Source organism: Rhyacophila brunnea, unplaced genomic scaffold (genome assembly GCF_057557595.1).
Source record: "Rhyacophila brunnea isolate RB1 unplaced genomic scaffold, BYU_Rbru_1.0 scaffold_8, whole genome shotgun sequence".
NCBI lineage: Eukaryota > Metazoa > Arthropoda > Insecta > Trichoptera > Rhyacophilidae > Rhyacophila > Rhyacophila brunnea.
In genome coordinates, this window is record NW_028233350.1 from 38141984 (window position 1) to 38157654 (window position 15671).

Genomic DNA, 15671 nt, shown 5'->3' on the forward strand with positions numbered 1-15671 from the left:
ATATTCGTAATCAGTATTTGAGCCGAAATGGATAAAAAAAATACTCAAACATAATAGGTATTATTTCAATAATGAGTAGGTAATCATGTTGAAAAATCGAAATACTGACGAATTGGATGAATTTTATTCTCAATCGATTAAATTTTAATGTTAAATTAAGCCAGATTAGCATTCCATCTTTACGATCGGATGGATGACGACTAGTGCCTTTTCAGTACATCACGATGTGTTGGTTACTATTTTCGTCCACCATTTCAACGTATACCTATCAGACGAGATTTTTATTGACGCAGATGACGCAATTGATTCGTCAGAAGAATTTAAAGGGACCTCGAATTCAATCGATAATGAAGTATTCATCACTCGTCATATTATATTGTATTATAATATATAATGTGTAGTCCTAATTAAACCTTTCAATCAAGCAGTTCACAAATAATCTCTCAATAATTGAATACCTAATCATTCCTCGCATTATGTATTTGCCTGCAATAGATATAAAACTGCCAACACAATAAAGCCATACTATCATGTAATATTAAAATAGACACGAAACCATAAACAACCATAAAACAGCTCTGTGTTTCTTAATCAAATACCTGTATCTAAATAATAAAAGAAAACTAAACTGAGTAATTGGACGTAATACGAAATTAAAATATTATCAAAACAACTAACAACTATACTGTTCCCAAATATTGAAATCGTGTTACATTTACGTAAATATTGAAAATATTATTTTCTTTAACACGTTTATACCATATTATTTTTCCCACTCGAGATCCGTAGCCTGTAGGTATACTGCACCGGTATGGTAAGCCAGTTCCCGTTAATTTAGTGTTCCCTGCCACGTACTAACACATAACTTACAGATAACAGAAAAGATTAATAAACATAATTCAGACAAGCTATACACTACATTTTGAAGCAGGGTTTTAAATGTGTGAATGTCCTACCAAAATTAAGCACACATTATAGACGTGGAATAGTGTGTGTTGCAACATTCAATACACCAATATTGAATGAACGTCAGTGCATAAACCGAAAGCAGTTGTCAGAACGAACGGCAAGCTTAGAACGACGTATTATTGACACGTGTTTAAGTTTATCCCATATTCTTCCACACTCGAGGTCGGTTGCCTGTTACTCCACACCGTTAGGTATTTCAGTTCCCATTAATTATTCTGTGTTCCATTCTCGTGAACCACTGAATGATTTAATATTTGTCCAGTGATTCGATTAAACGCATAGTGATTGAAAATGTGTGACTGTCTTAAACCACATAATAAAATAAGATTTTAAAATTATTACAGTCCAAGTAATTCCAGATGTGCATACTTTCTTAACCCACTTGCGGTCTGCCGTGTAGCAGTTAAACACGCCTGCATATTTTTATATGGCGATCTTGTTATTAATTCCGTTTCTACGTCACAGCCGACTTGGATTTTAGCGTTCCACTGCCCCTTATTTCTTCACTTTGAAGGTCACACCAGCGAGTAACCCTTCGTCATTTGCACCACGTGACTTCCCCGGCAGAATGGCACACTTTTCCAGGCGTCTTGCACGCGCTTTTATGTGGACCATTGCAATAAAAGTTTTCACACTCGTTTATCTATTTACTTATTTTACGTTGTTACCTTCAAATACTTCCAAGTCAAGGTTGAAAATATCATAAGTAAAATTAGATTGCAATCGATAATCGCTCTAAATCCGACATACTTTAGTTTTTAAAATAGATTTTATAACCCAACGGACGAAGTACACTATGCTTGGGGTAAAGTATATTATAATATATAGATACCTACTCAGCTATTATCGTACAAAATACGTAAGTATTTTTTTTATTTAATCCGTGGACTATCTACCCTATTAGAGGGATTATATATTAATGTAACCAGTGTAATTCCAAATAATAGATAATGATTATTTAATGAGACATATTTGGGGAATGATGAGGTGGAGAAGATAAAGTCATCTTGCTTGAATGTCTGGAGGAGAGTGTTTATTTATCGATTCGAGAATAGATAAATATGCATTGATAGATGACAGAGTGGTGTTCATATAATGGCGGGCACGGATATACTGATGAGATTGACTGTATTATTAAATTGAATGGCGATGTACCGAGATGTTAATATAATCGAGAGACTGGACTCGAGTGGAATGACGGTTGACTGTGTCGAGTGACCGGACTCGTGATGAGAGTGAGGATTTATGGATTGTCCTTGCTTTTTTATACAAATGCAGTTCATACATTACAGGAGACATTGTCGCAACTAAACAAATCATAATAGACCCTAGTTATTTAGTTAAGATCGAGGAAATGCTGACGTCGTGTCCGCTACGTTGTTTTGTTTTGACAACAAAACATACATATTGAAGTGTCACCCTTGTAATGCTGAGTGGTGTGATTGCTACATATATATGCAATTTTATCATTTCTAATGGTAGTATTTCGTGATAGAAATTAAACGGGATCCCGGAATTGAAACTCTATTAGATATTATTTTTATAAAACGATTTATCAATCGATTGTCTTTATAATAAAGAAGTGGATTAAAATATGACAATATTAAAGTTTATAAAAAGTATCTATGTAATGAAAAATATTTGTTCGTTGTAATAATTCTGTAAAAGTTGAATATTTAGATAAATTTGTATCATTATTAGCGTTTTATTCACACGGCAAATTCGTGAACTATTTTTAAGACAATATTATTATCACGAGACGTAGATATTACGAATCAGACTTAGCGTGAGATGGCATTGTTCATTTTTGTCAATATAAGTAAAAATGAATTCTGTTTTTTTATTTTCAGATATTTTGGACCACCGCGAAGGACCCATTCTGACGTTTTAGTGGAGCTTTGCGGAGAACACGATTAAATTTGCATGCATCAAAAGAAGCAGAAGACGAAACCTTCTTTAAATTGCAAACTTGCCTTAAGTCCTACAAAAAATGCTAATTGTGTAATATATTATTATTATATTAGAACATAATTTTCAATTGAGATTAACATTAATAAAAAAATACCTCCGTGTAATTTATTATTAATTTTAAATAAATCTGTTTCTACAGATAAAATGCAGTAAAACTGGATAAAATTGAATGAAATAATAATGTATTAGTTTATTTTTTTAATGTGCTTGTGGATAAAAATATAAAGTGTCCATTGCCATTTTTGTGGAATGAAATTTGAAAGATGCTTAAAGGTTTAACCTTGTTATCAAAATTATATCAAATACTTAATAAAGAGTTCGTACAATATTCAGTTATTATTGCTCGGTATGAATCCAAGTTACGGCGTGGAATCTAAAAATACCTTCATACTAATTTAGTCAGCTAGTCAGTGGATTTAAAATTTAAATTGATATGTAAAATACGAGCTAATTTATAAATATGTGCATTTTGGAATCGGGAGATGGGCCTAAGTGCCGGGCGAAAGGCAAACAACCAATCGTCAAAAAAATCTATTAAGATTTCACCACAGTTTATGAATTACATTTTTTTTTAATTACCAACATAAAACACCATAATATTATCATGAATCGCGTTCATCCTGCAATCATTGTCTCTTAAGGGGTCGTCCGTATATGTCGCCAGATCCTATGGGGTCTGATATATGTGATGATATTGTAAAGAAGAGGGGGTTGTAAAAACTAATAAAAAAAAATTTTCTCCTTCGAATACTGAAATCGGCTATTTTCAACGAATTTAGTTAAAAATGTGACTGTGTAATTTAGATAGGAGAGCAAATGGGTTTGTGATGAAAAAGGAAGCAAAAAAATGAAACTCGCTGGACGTTAATTTTATGGTCGACAAAAGATAATAATATCTATTGACTTTTATTCCTCTTTCAAATTATTTATTGGCTTTGTATTAGAAATACCTTTTGAGTATTAATAAAGTATGTATGTATAAATAGATTTGAAAAAATTCTATTCTCTGCAATATAACAACAACAAAAAAGTATCTAAATTATTATTTTTACAAACACATTACGAATGTCAAACTCTTATCTGGGTAGATATCTCAATTTGAGAACTTGTGTTATATTGTTTGTCAATCATAAAGCTATATTATTTAAACTTAATAATTATAATTACACACATTGAACAAACAGAAAAGGATGATCGCCAAAATTATGACGCAAGCCGTGACGTAAAATATTAAATAATAAAATCTTAATGAATGATTATGATATTTGTATTTGTGTGATATTTTGTATTTAAAAAAATATATAATTATGTCATTATTATGTTTTGGTGTCATATTATGGAAGCAATACCTAATACAATGATCTCATAATAATATTTTGCATTAATTAATTAAATAAACTATAATTTTAATAACTACTAATTAATTATTATTATTATTAATAATAATAATAATTATGTGTCTTTGACAAAGAAGTGAAGTGAAGAACTATTTTTAATTATTGTAAATTTGGAAAACAATTTATTTAACAAGTGTGGCCTCATTTTGTATAATAATCATGTAATTATTATAATTGTATTTAAAATTCAAAACGAATTTTGAAAAATTGTTTTAAGGATATAACGTGCATATTTTTGTCAAATAGTATTGCAAAAAAAAACATTTATAAATCATCTTATGTAATATTTAATTATTATTAATTTAGTCCAAAGCCGACAGTAGTGTTTTTACTGAAAAGACATAGACAATTAAGTTAATTTAATTTTAGTATCTGTATTTTATTATGATTGCCTATATAAAAAGCTCGGGTGCGACATTTTAACTAAAGATGTTAAACCTTACCATGTTTTAATTCGAACAGATTGTATACATAAAAAGAATAAATCCATTTTCAAAGAAAATAAGTATATTTTTTTTATTGTTTTGTTCAGTAGTTAGAATTGATTATTTTTACAATACCGCCAAAGGTACTTACCAATATTCACAATAATTAATGTTTTTTTTTTCACGAGTTAAATAAAATATATATATAAATGAGGGCATACATACAAGTACAAGTAGGTAAGAACGTATATATTTTTCGTATAATTGAGTCGCCTAGACTCATAACTGACATTTTGCAATTTTGTATAATAATAATATACCAAGTGATTCTAAAGACATTAATATATATAAAGAAAATGAGTTAAGTATCAAAAATCACCTTAAACCATGTGAAAATCGTTGACAAAGTTGACTATTGGTAAACTCATATTTTTCAATGAATAATGTGAGTTCTGTCATCAAGGCCTTTCTAACCAATCAGGAGCTCTATTTCTCATAGTGTACTGACGTGTCTAAGTATTATATATTTTAATAAAAATAATGTAATTCGACTAACTCACTCATTAATATTCAAGGGAGTGCAATACTTTTCTTCTAATTACAAAAAACAGTGCTCTGGTGTTTTTTTGCGATTATCTTAAAACTCGATTTTTGGAAGATGTGAGTTATGACTCTACGCAACTCAATTATTATCAACCATTTTGGCGAAATCGAGATTTTAATGAAAATACAAAATGTACCCCACTAGCTTTGTTGTGTAAAAACGGCGAATTTTTATCTCCACAGCAAAGTACTTAAAAACGATAATCGACTAAAATTAAATTAATTAAACCTACGAAATAAAAAGCAAATGTGACATATTAAGCCTTTTAAAATATTATATAATAATACCTATTATAATGACAGTATTCTTTCTAAGCTTTATTTATAAACTTGTTAGATATTTATAATCATCTACAGGTAAAAAACAAATAAATGTCAAAAGTTAAAAATCCTCCTCCTGTAAAGTAGCATTTTGGTTAATTCGCCCTTTTTACAAAACAACGACGATATATGCGAGTTGACCATCATTGGTTTAACTAAATGAACCGTAGATATATTTTGAGGGTAGTTTTTAGCTTACCAATACAAAACATAATAATCGTTCTTAGGTATGTCCTAAAATATTTTAAAATAAAGTCTCAAACAAAATCACCGTGATATAAATATAGATTATTATATTCCGGGTTGAATATACTCTCACCAACTTGAAATCCTTGGAAACAATCGTTTATTTTAAGTGAAACTTCGTAGAAATTTCGTAAGATATTTTATTGATTTTGTCAGAAATTTTGATAGGCAATAATAATTCAACAATATTTTGGGTCATTGATACAATATTTATTTAATGATAAAGTCGGGTGCTCATTAGCGAGTCGTGACTGTAACCGTTCCAGCGCATCTATTCTATACACAATACTGCTTTCGGCCGCTACAGCAGCTATCTAGGGTAGATTTGTATCGAAGTGTTAACACTTATTGTAACAATTACAATACGCTGGCCGTCTAAACAGTCAAAACTAATTTTACCACACTCAAAAGAGGTGCTGTTAAAACACAGCACATAGCACAACTAACTTATTGTAATTGTTACAATAAGTGCTAATACTTAGATATAAACCTACCCTAGATAGCTGCCGTCGCGACCGAAAGCAGTCATCTTGTGTATAGAATAGATCCGCAGATACTGTAACGAACTCTAGATGTGACTAATTATTTATTAGGCTTATGAACTAATTATTAGGCGTCCACACTAACTGTATCTGCAACGGCCACAGTCACGGTTCGCTAATGAGTACCCGGCTTAAGTAATGTTATTCATATTGTACTCGAAATGGAAACGAAAATGAACTATAGACACAGTAGATTAAACAAAACCAAAAATGAAAGTAATTATAAATTAAAATACGTCTAATTTATTCTAATTGCTTTAACCCCTTATTGACCCTTCATGGGGACTGAATGAAACTAACTAATGAAACATTATAAAAAATTAGTGCACCCACTGATTATTATACATCTTTCGATTTCGTTAAATTAAACAATCTTATATCATGTACCGGTCATGTAAGTCGTCTTTTCATGTGAGCATTATTATCATTCTACATGAATCACAAAACAAGGCGTCGACAACATTTTGTTCACCTTTAGCTTCGTGTCAAATAATATTTTTCATAATAATACCCATATTTCATGTTATAATAATACATTTGGGGGTGAGAGCATAATGTGAACGAGGCGTGACATTTGAAAAATAATGCTATATTTTCAGTTTTTGAAGCTCACGATGTCAAACGTGTTGCTAGTTTTACTTAGTCATAGTTTATCGTAGAATATAACGAAGGTTATATCAGCGGATTGCGGTGACCTCAGAAAGGGGGGATGCTTTTTTATCTAATCAGTTAAAAATATTTCGTATTGATAAATTAAATATTATATATTAAAGAATGCCGCATTCACATTGTATTTATGTGGACTGCATGCCACTATTTTATATAGCTTATGATATATTTTATATCAAAATCAATTTGTAATGGGAAAATAGTTATAATTATCTTACGACATTTTTGAATAGGTGAATAGTAAAAATAGTCACCTGGAATATATTATTATATTTACTATGGAAGTGTGGTAAGCAGGGAAATTCTCAGGTAAGGCGGAATTCAGTGCCTCAGTTCACCTCTCAATACCGTGTACTGAAAATCAACTTCCAAGATTGAAAAACAATAAAGGAACCTAGTAGGTATTTGATTTGACAACCACTGTTCAGTGAAAAATAATTGTTCTAAAAGTTGATAATTAAATGATCGAATGGTGGATTGCTGAAGATCCGTGATAACTATGAGCGAGGGTGGTAGAGGCAATAAAGATTAGGTAAGTAAGAAGGCCGCGCGGCTTAAGCATTGGACTATCACGCCGTGGGTCCCAGGTTCGAATCCTGGGTCTGCCAAGTACACATATTATTTTTCAATTTGTCTGTGAGTCAGGGCATGGACCTAATAGGTTGAGCAAGTTGCTGACATCCATTTCTCGTAAAAAACAAAATCTGTTAAAACAAACCTCTACTCTGTGGAGGCCCATATGATCCTAATAGGATTGGACATAGTCGGAAAGTAAAAAGGTAGTGATTATTCTTCTTCTTTTCTTTGGTCTATGGCCAGTCTTACTAGCCGAGCAGCTCCAACTCATCCCCATTCACTCTATTGATCCTTGTGCTTAATTTCGGAATCAGTATTTAGCCACCATCTTGGTATTTCATAGGCTTCTAATTAAAAAATATCAAGTTTAACTTTAAATTAGTATTCAGCACTATAAAATACAAATTCAAAATTAAAATCAATCAATCCAGACGGTAATTATAGAACAATGATTTTTGTCTGCCATTTTGGAATTTAGAGGCTCCTTGGTAAATTTTGAGAGGCTCAATATTTTTAAATGATCATTAGGATATGTCCATCCATCAGTGGCGTGCCTAGGCAGAGTGCCACCCTTAGACAAACTGGAAATTGCGTTCTTCCCGTTTTTTTTTTAACCAACCGAAATTAGTCTTTCAATACAATCTCATTGGCATCTAGATATTTGAATCTTTTTCGTATCACGAATGTATTATTTTATACAAACAACAGACTCGTAATTTATTTATTTCCAAAGATTTTGAAATGACTGTCAACACTTAGTTAGCCAAATATCATAAAGCTGAATTTATTAATCCGAAAAATATACAGCGCTATATTCTTTTTTGAATTTGTCGTCATTCGAATAACTGCCGCCCTTATGCGGCGCATAGTCTAATAATTGCCCCCACGGGATGTCACTGCCCTTCATCACGTCAAAGTTGGTGCTTTTATACAAAATGCACAATTTTCTGGATTTTTCGAGCTAAGCAGCGGAATTATAACTACTGTCCGACAACAAAAAGTCGGCGATAACAGGAAGTCGATATAGTCGCATATAGAAGACCTCAGTGACGTACCTGTCATGGCGGAAACGCATGGTAGAGGCGTGTTTAAATAATGTATCGGTTCTCTTTTTAGACGGAACTCTTTTTCTACTTTGCAATAAATCAATGATTTACTAAGAATAATTCTAACATCACTCCTGATCGTTTTAGACAAATTTTTATTATAAAAAACTTCAAATTACGTAAAGATAGATTCGTACATTCATTTGAAAACGGAAGTACTGTTAGCTGCATTGGTAGTTGACAGTTTTAACAAGCGGGCAGTAAGTATAGTACATATGGACGACAGTATGTGTGAATTAAGACAAAATGTTGTATATCTCTTCACGGTGTCATATCCTCTTGTTTCCCCTTTTTGCTTGGGTCATTAGAATTTTCCTTTCAAACGAATCTCACACTCAGCTGCATGGCCCCCACATGTTGTAGTGGGCCCCCAGGCCAGGATCTATAGCGGTTATGGGCAGTGTTATGGTCTACACTCTACAAATTCTCCACGGAAATTATCATTTAAGTATACCAATCATCATATCACATCAAATTGCGACGCATAACTATATTTTTAAAATACTCAATAACTTTGAAATAAACTAGCGCCGCAGGAGACTTTTCTTTACTATTAGAGTAAATTTGTAATGTGTGTTAATCTAACTAAGCTCGTTGATCCGCCACGCCGGACGCCTCCTATGCCCGGCCCCCCAGGCTAGAGTCCTGTCAGTCCCCCCTTTGTGGGGGCCATGCTCAGCTGTTATCGCACTCTATCAGCAATATTTCTTACTTATTTTATACATTCTTGAACTTGAAGACAGGCAGTGCTGAGAAGCATTCGTATGCATGATTATTGGCGATAAAATTTACTTTTAGAGTTGGTTGCCTCTGTTGTAAAGTGAGGATATTGTCTCACTTCCTAATAAGCAGCGCACGTCGTCCTGTTTTATCTTCATTAAGATTCCTGGGCATTCATGATGAGTGGGAAATAAGCTCACAGAATTTGACTTACTTACATCCTTTGTGCTTAGTTTACATCACTAACCTGACAAGTGAAGTCTTTCCAGGAAAATAATTACCACTGAAAATTACTACAGTCACCATAATATAAAGTCCAATATCAAAAAGTTTAATATTTCGTGTGTAATTGTTTGTAGGTACATATTATGCATTTTATAATTTGACACATATATTAATATAATGACAAACTTTGATTGAACCAGTGAGTGAGAAATTCCAGTGCCCGTGTTGGAACCGGATAGTACCGGTAAGCCGTTACGGAACTTTTTGCTTCTACACCGGAAACACCGGCGCCATTTTATATTCGAAGACTTTTTTATTTTGTTTATTGATTTAAATGAATTTTTAAATTGATATTGTGGCAACAAACTTCATTTTATTTCTTTAAAATATTGTTATGATACAATAGCTAATACAGTGTAGGTACATGTGAAGTTATTTTAAGTAAAGCATTTATTGCTATTGGATATACACCTCAGAGTAATAATATATTATAGAGAGCGCCTATTTTTCGGAAAAATGAAGCCGTGTTTCTTGCGTATAACTTAACTATGAAACATTATGCTTTCGTGTTGTTTCTCAGTACGGCTACCAAATATAAACACAACATAGTTGACCATATTTTATACTAAAATAACTAAAAATAATTACCACTAAATTTATATTTAACACAAAACAATAAATTTCAGCAACACGTGCTCGCAGTTTTTAAACGAATGTAATCAGTCAAATCCATATTTACCGGCGACGTTTTCAAAAAATATTTAATTCAGTCGTAGAAATTATATTTTACTCTAATGCATTGAGCGGAGATATAAGCGTGTCGAATGCTTACTCACTCGCACTTATGGTTCGTTCTTGTTCAGGCGTTGATATACACATATTTATATTAGATTTAATAGATCTATTCTCTAATCTAATAGAAATTAGATTAGATTGCAATAATAATAATAATACTTTCTTAATGGCCAAATATGTTTACGTCTATTGTCAATGTCATTTTTAATTAATACAATGTTTTTCTAGAAAATTTTCACCGTTAATAGCATTAAAGTGATTAATAAATAATATATTGTCTTAAATTGTTTATATAAACAAAATGGTAGATATAAAATAATAATTATAAAATTGTAACTAGGTATAGTAATAAACATGTTCACTTTATTTCCATAATTTTAAATGTGTTGTTATAAGTTATAACATAACATAACTATTGAGTTTAATGTATTTAAATGTTCGATTATTAATAGTCAAATTAATTATTATACGTTGAGAGCTGATGTTTCGAGATGTAACGTCTTATTTAGAACTATCGAAATTTAACAGATATCTTGAAATATCCGTTAAGAAGATGAATAGGTAACACAAATATATTGTTGAATTAACCAAATTTCAATTAATAATGGAATCTTATAATCGTAAATTTTCGACTATGCATGGGATCTATTCTGATTTCCAAATAACAATAGAATCGTATAAATATTAAGTATTATAAAGTATCGTAGGTACTCTTGAATATTTTGTTTGTGACAAAAATTAATTAGTACTTATCAAATCGTCCACATATTTAATTGCATCCATAAACCAAAATAAACAACACTATTTCCTAATAAAGATATTAGCTCAAGTCTTGTTATTTTCATTCGTATGCGATATTCTGCCCCAGTGGATAACGAAAGCGCTGTCAACAGAAAGGTCCTGGCTTTGGTCAGGGGTTGCGACCTCAGCTGTTCCTTATCGCATTTACAGACAGAGAACATTATAATATCCGTAGTAGCGTTCTAATCAATGTTGTTTTCGCCTCGCGTCGTGCAGTGCCAAACAGTGATGTGCCGACGTTGAAATAATACACCAAAAGTGCATCGAATCGATTAAGTTACAATATCGGTGATAGGGATATCGTCATTATGAAGGTAGTGCTTCTGTTGCTGGCGTTTACTTCGCTGGCTTTGGCAGAATGCCCGCGGAAGCCATATCCGACCATCACGAGAACGCTGAAATCGCCAGGAGATAATGGATTCAAGATCATTCTCAATGGAGATCCTGAAAGATATATTCCTGGATCAATCTACACAGGTATTTGCGATTTAAATACATATTATATATATACACACTAAAACATGAACACCTATAATGCCTTCTTTAAAATCGATATTAAGTAATAAGGAAATAAAATATAACCGTACAGAGTTATACTTTGATAAAATATAGAATAACATATAATTAAACAATTTATTACCCAATTATATAATGATCGGGACTGATTCTGTCTACTTTTGAGCCCATCACCAGCAGGACTGTTTATTACCCAATTATAATAATGATCAGGACTGATTCTGTCTACTTTTAAGGCCATCACCAGCAGGATTGTTTAAATACTAATAAATATGTAGATTTTTAAGCCGTAAGCCAAATATTTTTGATCGTTTATTGTAAAACTACAGAAAACTTTAACAATCTATCCAATTGTAATAAAAATAATTACAAGATAAAAAGAACTTTTTATAGGTATACAACGTTTTTAAATTTTCTGTTGAACCATATAAACTTGACTTGACTAGCTTAAACGATCAAAAAAAATGTAATTTGTCAAAAAAAATGTAAAATGTCCATAGTAACGCACGTATATATTAACAATTTAGTTGCTAGGACCCAAGACCTCTAGCAACCAATAATGGTGTGTAAATAATTTTTCATACAAAACAGAATTAACTGAAAATGAATTCAATTATACTTTTTTTTTTTTTTTTTATTTATCAATTATACTTTAATATGGCTAAAAGTATTAAAAAAATGCACTGGCATCGTGTTCTGATATATTCTAAAAGTTTCAAATGTCTAACTAGTCGGGAAATTAGTTAAAAATCGATTGCAAGATTTGTACCTGACGAAGAACCACCGGACAAATAAGAATACGAGCTAAGAAAAACGTTGTAATATAAGATAAGATTGTTCAATTTGTCATTTTTAATACTAAGCTTGTCTAAAATCCAATGGGAAAATAAACTTAGTGCCACGTGGTTGTCTTGCGATGCTTTTCGGTAGAGGTCTTTTGTCGAGAGGTAAAGTCATATAATTATATATTATATTAGAATGATCTTAATTTTACAACTTCATATATATGTACCGATGTCTTAATTAATAATATAATTGAATTACGTAATAAATAAGTCGGTAAACACATAGTTTACAGAGGGGAGAGGGTCATTGGTATGTTGTTAATATCATGCGTCAATAATGACATGTATGCTCTGTGACTCATTGAGGGAAATGTTTGTTAATAATAATTGACAATAATAATTTTACTTAGGGTGATGAACAGTGAATAGTATAATAATGTCAACAAATGTAATTTTGGATCACCATAAAATATTTGTTTTACGATCAGATAATTGATATATTTTTTATATGATCCAGAAAATATCTCAACTTCTCTCCTGAGAGATGATTTACAATCCTGATGTTCTGAAAAAAATGAATTTATATGCTCTCGCCAAATAATTATTATTACATACGTGGTTAGTAACCATGACCTATTTTGGATCAGAATTGTTTCCTCGTGCTAGGCTCATCAGGCTCCATCGGCGAGGGGTGCGAGACTAATCAATACGCTCCTTAGAGATTTAGACATTTAAGTAATATACTGTGTATCAGTGGCGAAGGGTGGAGGTAGGCTGTTATATGATGTAGGTAGGTACTCAATGTTTCGTTTTTATTTAAATAAATAAATTCTTCCTGCAATTCGAACATTTGAATGAAAACTTGACCGGACATGTAACAGAAGTGTCGAATACTGATTATTACTGATTGCCCACACTATCTTCACATAACATATTTTTAAATACATTATCGTAACTGTAACGGTCAATAATTAGTTAAAATTAATAATCTAGGTTTCCCATTCGTTTAGCAATTTTGTGATTGAAATATTTTTAGTTCAATCCTACTGTCAAAATCATATCATAAAAATGGTTACATGTAAATTGTACGTATTACTATATTTCACCATAGCACAGTTCGCCGTAAGCTTTCTTATCGGAAAGAGATGACCGTATATTATACGTTCTACTGTCTTTTCCTTCTATTTCGGTAGTTTTTATGACGTATTTTGTAAGTGTTTTAGGTACAATTCGGTTTACAGGAAGGCAGGCGGGAACCGCGCCAACTTTCATTGTCGATTTTGGCAAATTTCATGAATACAAGAATGAAAACCTAACCTAACATAACATGACCTAACCTAACCTAACTTAACCTAACCTAACCTAAGAAATAATCCAGTATATCAGCTATTTTCAAAATTTGTTTGTCGCTAGCTTCCTGTATACTGACAAGAACCGTGTTTTATTTAGACATGAATTTTATCTCTGTACTATACGACCCAAAGAGGTTTGTTCCGGACACACTTTAAAATACCAGCAACTCTTCCGATTCATTTGATAAATAATCATCTCCATCTTATGACGATGCGTATTTACGATATGTTTCTGATTTTTAAGTCACCCTCGTGGGATCAAGGACGCACAACCGCCTGCAACAGTTCACCAGATTCTCCATAGCCGCATCCCTACGAGATCCTCTCGCCGATTCGAACCCTCGCACTCATGGACAGTTCCATCTATTCGCCGACACTATGTCAACCTTCGACGAAGAGTGCATCAACACTGTCAAGGAGGCGGATGATCTTCCGAAGACCGAGGTCCAAGTCATGTGGAAAGCACCTGTCACTGGTTCTGGATGCGTAGTTATCAAGTAAGAACATCATACAACGATATTCATTTGGTTTTTTTTATGAATTTTATATTTTTATATGATTTATATTTTTTATAAAATATATATTTTTGGATTGAAGACATCACCTAGGTCACCTGCAACGATTTTAAGCAAAACACTTGACAAGCCATGATTGTAAAGTACATAAGGAATGTATTTTATGTGACCATTTAATTTCTTCATTCAAAAGCCCGCCTTGTATCATTTTTATTACATATGCCCTAGGACTAACTCCCAAGACCTTCAAATCTAACTCAACATTATTACTCCATTTCGTTTGAGGTCAACCCTTACTTCAGTGTTATTGTCCTGCACGACTCATTTCTCATAATATTATGTAGATAAGCCATTTAATCAAGGTTGCCCAATTCGAAGACCGAAAGATATGTGGGATCTCTCGTAGCTCGTTATTGTATACCTATCCTTTTATGTGTTATTAAAATTATGGGTCCGAAGATACCATGCAGCACACTCCCCTCAAATGACCCCAGCACTCTCTCCGTATCGTTGATCATGCATTAGCTCTCCGAGTCATACATGACAACTGCCTGTTAGGTGTTTTGAACATGGTGTGTATTAAATGTCGGTCATAATTTGGACTTTTCATTTCACTTTTAAAATTATTAAGTCTGCATTCCTCGTCTAATAATTAAATTAATACTTTGACATAGGTACGTGTATTTGATGGAAATTGTTTTTAAATTCAAATGTATTACTCAGTTTGGTAGCAGAAACATCATTTATTATAATGGAAAGTTGGGTTGAAAAAAAAATGTGAAACTGAGATATAACAAACAATATACTTACATAATATAATATGTAAACTTCCATTTTTATTTTTACAAAGTTACAAAAGAACATCAGTATAATATTATAAGTTCACATAATTATAAAGATAAAATAAACAAAGGAAGAATAAAATATTTAAACATGGACAATATTGAAACGTTCTATGTATAGGGGTATATAGGAGCACATCATATTTCAATATATTTGTGTTACAAAAATTGTAGAGTTAGGAACTTAGATCCTTCAGAATATCAATAGGCTTAGCATATTATTATTATTTATTTTACATATTGTGGACATTACAAATTATAAGTTTAAGACGTTCACAACATGACATTTAGAAAC

The 15671-nt window shown here is 31.9% G+C and overlaps 3 protein-coding genes across 7 annotated transcripts in view; 2 read left to right on the top strand and 1 right to left on the bottom strand.

Annotated features, from left to right (window-relative positions):
• The window catches only part of LOC147064197 (uncharacterized protein KIAA0930 homolog), a 64777-nt gene extending 61007 nt beyond the window's left edge, over positions 1 to 3770 (top strand). For 2 of the 3 annotated variants that reach the window (XM_085959251.1, XM_085959254.1), the window contains one exon: positions 2820 to 3770. In XM_085959251.1, the coding sequence (XP_085815377.1) occupies positions 2820 to 2860 (41 nt within the window). In that variant the 3' untranslated portion in view covers positions 2861 to 3770. The remainder of the gene's footprint in view (positions 1 to 2819) is intronic. The other variant, XM_085959253.1, reaches the window with a different exon arrangement.
• The window catches only part of LOC147064198 (phosphatidylcholine:ceramide cholinephosphotransferase 2-like), a 236505-nt gene that overhangs the window by 56305 nt on the left and 164529 nt on the right, over positions 1 to 15671 (bottom strand). The gene's annotated exons all lie outside the window — the stretch shown is intronic.
• Positions 11555 to 15671, top strand: part of fat-spondin (extracellular matrix protein f-spondin) — a 72046-nt gene continuing 67929 nt past the window's right edge. The window contains exons 1-2 of the mRNA XM_085959255.1: positions 11555 to 11843; positions 14264 to 14516. Of these exons, the coding sequence (XP_085815381.1) occupies positions 11675 to 11843; positions 14264 to 14516 (422 nt within the window). The 5' untranslated portion in view covers positions 11555 to 11674. The remainder of the gene's footprint in view (positions 11844 to 14263; positions 14517 to 15671) is intronic.